General features: G+C 44.4%; 1 protein-coding gene across 2 annotated transcripts in view; it reads right to left on the bottom strand.

Moving 5' to 3' along the window:
* Positions 1 to 657: 657 nt before the first annotated feature.
* Positions 658 to 7,500, bottom strand: part of LOC148087327 (mitochondrial glycine transporter B-like) — a 12,367-nt gene continuing 5,524 nt past the window's right edge. For both annotated transcript variants that reach the window (XM_087787083.1, XM_087787075.1), the window contains 5 exons: positions 3,979 to 4,060; positions 3,745 to 3,924; positions 2,216 to 2,384; positions 1,920 to 2,083; positions 658 to 1,820 (listed from right to left, as the gene is read on the bottom strand). In XM_087787083.1, the coding sequence (XP_087643209.1) occupies positions 1,698 to 1,820; positions 1,920 to 2,083; positions 2,216 to 2,384; positions 3,745 to 3,924; positions 3,979 to 4,060 (718 nt within the window). In that variant the 3' untranslated portion in view covers positions 658 to 1,697. The remainder of the gene's footprint in view (positions 1,821 to 1,919; positions 2,084 to 2,215; positions 2,385 to 3,744; positions 3,925 to 3,978; positions 4,061 to 7,500) is intronic.

Genomic DNA, 7,500 nt, shown 5'->3' with positions numbered 1-7,500 from the left:
AAGCAATTCCGAGCGAATTTTCCAGTGACCAAGTGTGACGTGTTAGGAAGCAGAATATATTTCCAACTGATATAAACGTCCACAGCTATAGATAAGCGATTGAACCCGCGAGTAAACGTGAGTTCCAAAGCCTGCATCATTTATTCTGAAGTTTCTGTTCAGACGCGGCAACAGGAAACCGAGCGATTACCTCCGGTTCACCGGATTGCTTGTCGTTGCTAGGTAACCGATTTACAGTAAAGAAGTAAAACACTCTTGAGGTTCACAGGTTTTATTTGCGGGCAGGATGGAGCCTCAGTGGAGTCCTAGACCAGGGGTTGTGGGTTCGAGTCCCATCTGGGTCGGTTTGAGCTTTGCTGCGATGATTCGAAACTGACGCTAGATGGAGCCAAATTATTGTCATGTTGAAAAGATAAACACAACATCTCATGAACCTCATCAGATTGTGTTTTATTGTCGTGTTGAAAAGATAAACACAACATCTCGTGAACCTCATCAGATTGTGTTTTATTGTCGTGTTGAAAAGATAAACACAACATCTCATGAACCTCATCAGATTGTGTTTTATTGTCGTGTTGAAAAGATAAACACAACATCTCATGAACCTCATCAGATTGTGTTTTATTGTCGTGTTGAAAAGATAAACACAACATCTCATGAACCTCATCAGATTGTGTTTTATTGTCATCGTTTTACTGTAACATTTTATTGAAAATCACGGTGAACACGAGCGAACGTCCAGAGAAACAAACATCAGCAGAAACGACAACAGTTGGTCACATGACGACAACATTTCCTTCAGTGTGTGACACGACAACAAGGCTCTTCACGTGTGTTGGCACATTAAATACACAACGACGCACCAGAAGCACGACACGTCTTTATAAAAACAACATTTTTAACGTCAGAAAATCTGGAAAATACTCAAGTTTATCGTCAATAAATAAAATAATACACAATAAAATCTGCTGGTTTGTGTACAAGTGCAGTTTTTTCTCTCGTGTCGGTGCAAAAATAAACACTTGACTCTGGTTTTTAAACATGTGTTTGGATCGAGTAACAGACGTGGTTTGAAGATTCTGGAGAAACGTTTGTAGAAACTTTATAAACTTGATATGTTTCCATGAAGCGACGCCAGTGATTGTCGAAGGTTTGCAACAGTGATGGTCGCACACGTCACACACTCGCTGCACAACAGTGATGGTCGCACACGTCACACACTCGCCGCACAACAGTGATGGTCGCACACGTCACACACTCGCTGCACAACAGTGATGGTCGCACACGTCACACACTCACTGCACAACAGTGATGGTTGCACACGTCACACACTCGCTGCACAACAGTGATGGTCGCACACGTCACACACTCGCCGCACAACAGTGATGGTTGCACACGTCACACACTCGCTGCACAACAGTGATGGTCGCACACGTCACACACTCGCCGCACAACAGTGATGGTCGCACACGTCACACACTCGCTGCACAACAGTGATGGTCGCACACGTCACACACTCGCCGCACAACAGTGATGGTCGCACACGTCACACACTCGCCGCACAACAGTGATGGTCGCACACGTCACACACTCGCCGCACAACAGTGATGGTCGCACACGTCACACACTCGCCGCACAACAGTGATGGTCGCACACATCACACACACGACACACACTCACTCCTGGTCCTCACAGACTCAGGACTTCAGACCCATGCGATCCATCAGCTGCTCGTACACGGTCCAGGCCATGGCTGCCATCAGAGTCCGGCGCAGAGACCTCGGCACTGAACCTCTGAAGAATCCCTTCAGACCTCGTTCCTGGAGGAGACAAGAACAGGAGTCAGTCTGACGAGTCGATCCGAGAAGGATCATCAGTTGATCCAGACACGCTCCTGACTGAGGACCAACAGAACTCACTCTGTAGATGAAGCTAAATGCCTCTGAGGTGCTGCAGCGACACGACTGCACTTGGATGTGAGTCTTCAGCACGTCTGCAGGTTGAGTCGCCAGAGACGCCAGGACGCCTGCGAGTGAACCACAGCTGAAGCTGACCAGAGGAGCGTAGACGGAGGACGCCACGTCTGAGGAGGATCATGACAATATTCTTTTGATGGATTACAGTTGAAAACTGTTTGATTGCATATGGAAGTGCAGTATTGATTTGATCTTGTAGAAACCAGGACAATGTAAGAGCAGGATGGAGCAGCTCTCACCTGGAGGAATTGCCCTCTTGGTCTGACTGTAGAACATGACGTAGATCCCGGAGAAGGGGGCGTCTCGCAGCAGGGTGGCGGTGAGACCCGAGAACAGAGCTCGGACTCCCTCGGTCTGGTAGACGCTCCTCAGAGCTCCGGCCACACTGGAGTAGTTGAAGCAGCCGCTCTGTGACACAACAAGACTCCTGAGGTCAGGGTTCATCACACAAGACTCCTGAGGTCAGGGTTCATCACACAAGACTCTCGAGGTCAGGGTTCATCACACAAGACTCCTGAGGTCAGGGTTCATCACACAAGACTCTTGAGGTCATGGTTCATCACACAAGACTCCTGAGGTCAGGGTTCATCACACAAGACTCTTGAGGTCATGGTTCATCACACAAGACTCTTGAGGTCAGGGTTCATCACACAAGACTCTCGAGGTCAGGGTTCATCACACAAGACTCTCGAGGTCAGGGTTCATCACACAAGACTCTTGAGGTCAGGGTTCATCACACAAGACTCTCGAGGTCAGGGTTCATCACACAAGACTCTTGAGGTCAGGGTTCATCACACAAGACTCTCGAGGTCAGGGTTCATCACACAAGACTCTCGAGGTCAGGGTTCATCACACAAGACTCTCGAGGTCAGGGTTCATCACACAAGACTCTTGAGGTCAGGGTTCATCACACAAGACTCTTGAGGTCAGGGTTCATCACACAAGACTCTCGAGGTCAGGGTTCATCACACAAGACTCTCGAGGTCAGGGTTCATCACACAAGACTCTTGAGGTCAGGGTTCATCACACAAGACTCTCGAGGTCAGGGTTCATCACACAAGACTCTCGAGGTCAGGGTTCATCACACAAGACTCTCGAGGTCAGGGTTCATCACACAAGACTCTTGAGGTCAGGGTTCATCACACAAGACTCTCGAGGTCAGGGTTCATCACACAAGACTCTTGAGGTCAGGGTTCATCACACAAGACTCTCGAGGTCAGGGTTCATCACACAAGACTCTCGAGGTCAGGGTTCATCACACAAGACTCTCGAGGTCAGGGTTCATCACACAAGACTCTTGAGGTCAGGGTTCATCACACAAGACTCTTGAGGTCAGGGTTCATCACACAAGACTCTCGAGGTCAGGGTTCATCACACAAGACTCTCGAGGTCAGGGTTCATCACACAAGACTCTTGAGGTCAGGGTTCATCACACAAGACTCTCGAGGTCAGGGTTCATCACACAAGACTCTCGAGGTCAGGGTTCATCACACAAGACTCTCGAGGTCAGGGTTCATCACACAAGACTCTTGAGGTCAGGGTTCATCACACAAGACTCTTGAGGTCAGGGTTCATCACACAAGACTCTCGAGGTCAGGGTTCATCACACAAGACTCTCGAGGTCAGGGTTCATCACACAAGACTCTTGAGGTCAGGGTTCATCACACAAGACTCTCGAGGTCAGGGTTCATCACACAAGACTCTCGAGGTCAGGGTTCATCACACAAGACTCTCGAGGTCAGGGTTCATCACTGATCCACGGCTTTACCTCGAAGCGGGTCTTGATGACGGTGAAGGGCAACATGCTGACCCCCGCCACCGTCCGGGCTCCTGCTCCCAGCAGAACCGCCTCGCCGGCGTTGGGCGCTCGCTCCAGGAAGAAGTGCTGCTTGAGCGAGTAGAAGGTGCTGAAGTAGATTCCCACGCCGGGGATGCAGCGCACGAACGACTGTCGGGAGAAGAGTCACCATCAGGTCGTCAGCACCTCAACACTGAGACTCACGGGTGTCACGCCTTTCCACAGGCTGAAGAAGTTCTCGGTCCTGATGATGTCGAGCAGCACAGCAGACATGCCCACGTTACACCTGCAGAAGAACAAAGAAGCTTCTTTAATAACACGTGAATTAAGTGATCGTAACAATCTTTAATAAACTATCAAAGTCTTTATTAACTTTTCATCTTATTTCTTACCTTTATCTTGTTGTCTTTTTATACAAACATCTGTTCAACATATGACTCATTTCTTTAAAGTCCACTAAACTTGAGGTGCACAGACTTCACCTCAGGGATCTGATGTCTTCTTACAATGAGATGGTGGAAACTGCCAGATCTGATTACATCAGAAAACTGGTAGCAGCAAATAGGAAAAACCCCAAAGTGTTGTTTGACACGATTAATTCTCTCGTGTCTCCTGCTCCTCAAATCATGTCTTCTGTGAAGCTGACAGCAATGATTGTTGAGGTTTTTACTGACAAAATTAAATTGATCAAAGAGAAAATCTCTCTTTTGTTTGGAACCCCTACTGTCTCTGAGCCCCTCTCCTCCTCTTGGTCTTCCTTCACTGCTGTATCTTTGGGTGATATTTCATCACTAGTGAACAAGATGAAACCCTCCTCTTGCTCAGATGACGTCCTTCCTTGTAGGCTTTTCATCAAAGTATTTGATGTAATTGGCCCCTGGGTTACCAATATGGTGAACCTCTCCCTTTCCACAGGGGTTTTTAATGCATTTAAACATGCCATTGTGGAGCCTCTGCTCAAAAGGCCAGGCTTAGACCCAACTGACCTCAGTAATTTCAGGCCTATTTCTAAGCTCCCTTTCTTGTCCAAGATCTTGGAGAAGGTTGTGTCTGAGCAGCTGTTCCTGGATCAGAGCGACATCCATGAGAAGTTTCAGTCTGGCTTCCGTAAACATCTACGAAGACAGTCTTACTGAAGGTGTCCAGTGACATCATGATGTTCTGGTTCTCTTGGATCTGTCCTCAGCCTTTGACACAGTTGAACCAGATCCTGCTGAGAAGACTGAGGGATGAAGACTGTCTGGGTCTGTGTTACAGTGGTTCTCCTCATACCTTTCTGGGAGCAGTTTTAGTGTATCTGTCAATCAAATGAGCAAATTAGGTCTGAATCGGCAGATCTGTTGTGAGGAGTCCCTCAAGGTTCTGTTCTGGGTCCTTTATTGTTTTTGCTGTACTTGATTCCTCTGGGTAAAAGGGTTGGTTGTGTGTGATTGAATTGCTGGATCTGTTTTTCCTTAATCAACTGTAGTCTTACTTCAACTGTATAGTGTCTTGAGATAACTTTGTTATGATAACACACTTTAAATAGAATTCAATTGAGTTGATTGTTGTGAGTCTGTGTGAGTGTGAACAAGATTCTAATAATGGTTTGTTTCTGTCGTGTCATCGTTTTTTAACTACACACATTTAAACACAACATCAACATGTTGGTTGTGTGTGATTGTTGTGAGTCTGTGTGAGTGTGAACAAGATTCTAATAATGGTTTGTTTCTGTCGTGTCATCGTTTTTTAACTACACACATTTAAACACAACATCAACATGTTGGTTGTGTGTGATTGTTGTGAGTCTGTGTGAGTGTGAACAAGATTCTAATAATGGTTTGTTTCTGTCGTGTCATCGTTTTTTAACTACACACATTTAAACACAACATCAACATGTTGGTTGTGTGTGATTGTTGTGAGTCTGTGTGAGTGTGAACAAGATTCTAATAATGGTTTGTTTCTGTCGTGTCATCGTTTTTTAACTACACACATTTAAACACAACATCAACATGTTGGTTGTGTGTGATTGTTGTGAGTCTGTGTGAGTGTGAACAAGATTCTAATAATGGTTTGTTTCTGTCGTGTCATCGTTTTTTAACTACACACATTTAAACACAACATCAACATGTTGGTTGTGTGTGATTGTTGTGAGTCTGTGTGAGTGTGAACAAGATTCTAATAATGGTTTGTTTCTGTCGTGTCATCGTTTTTTAACTACACACATTTAAACACAACATCAACATGTTGGTTGTGTGTGATTGTTGTGAGTCTGTGTGAGTGTGAACAAGATTCTAATAATGGTTTGTTTCTGTCGTGTCATCGTTTTTTAACTACACACATTTAAACACAACATCAACATGTTGGTTGTGTGTGATTGTTGTGAGTCTGTGTGAGTGTGAACAAGATTCTAATAATGGTTTGTTTCTGTCGTGTCATCGTTTTTTAACTACACACATTTAAACACAACATCAACATGTTGGTTGTGTGTGATTGTTGTGAGTCTGTGTGAGTGTGAACAAGATTCTAATAATGGTTTGTTTCTGTCGTGTCATCGTTTTTTAACTACACACATTTAAACACAACATCAACATGTTGGTTGTGTGTGATTGTTGTGAGTCTGTGTGAGTGTGAACAAGATTCTAATAATGGTTTGTTTCTGTCGTGTCATCGTTTTTTAACTACACACATTTAAACACAACATCAACATGTTGGTTGTGTGTGATTGTTGTGAGTCTGTGTGAGTGTGAACAAGATTCTAATAATGGTTTGTTTCTGTCGTGTCATCGTTTTTTAACTACACACATTTAAACACAACATCAACATGTTGGTTGTGTGTGATTGTTGTGAGTCTGTGTGAGTGTGAACAAGCCTGAAGGATAATATTTGTTAAACCTTTGTTCAGACCTCGAGTGTGTGTCATCGTCGCTGCAGGAAAAGACACAACTATGTGGGTCAGACGAGTGTAGAGCTGCTGTTGTGTTTGTGTGATAGATGCTTCCTGACATGTGACTGTGAGTCAACCCAACATGCTACTGGCCACAATGTGTGTTTGTTTGTGTGTCTGCATGTGTGTGTTTGTGTGTGTCTGAATCTGTGTTTGTGTATGTCTGCATCTGTGTGTGTTTGTGTGTGTCTGCATCTGTCTGTACACGTGTGTATGTGTGTGTGTGTGTGTATGAGTGTGCATGTATGTGTACATGTGTGTGTGTGTGTGTGTGTGTTTATGTATATTTACATGTATATGTACATGTGTGAACATGAGTGTATGTGTTTATGTACATGTGTACATGTATATGTACATGTGTGTACACGTGTGTATGTGTGTATGTACATGCGAGTACATGTGTGTATGTGTTTATATATACGTGTGTTTAAATGAACATGTGTGTACACGTGTGTACATGTATATGTACATGTGAGTACACGTGTGTATGTGTGTATGTACATGTGAGTACATGTGTGTATGTGTTTATATATACGTGTGTTTAAATGAACATGTGTGTACATGTGTGTATGTGTTTATGTACATGTGTACATGTATATGTACATGTGTGTACATGTGTGTATGTGTTTATATATACGTGTGTTTAAATGAACATGTGTGTACACGTGTGTATGTGTTTATGTACATGTGTACATGTATATGTACATGTGTGTACACGTGTGTATGTGTGTATGTACATGTGAGTACATGTGTGTATGTGTTTATATATACGTGTGTTTAAATGAGCATGTGTGTACACG

The sequence above is a fragment of the Callionymus lyra genome, chromosome 1, assembly GCF_982586985.1.
Source record: "Callionymus lyra chromosome 1, fCalLyr1.hap1.1, whole genome shotgun sequence".
Taxonomy (NCBI): domain Eukaryota; kingdom Metazoa; phylum Chordata; class Actinopteri; order Syngnathiformes; family Callionymidae; genus Callionymus; species Callionymus lyra.
This window is presented reverse-complemented; position numbering and strand designations above follow the sequence as displayed.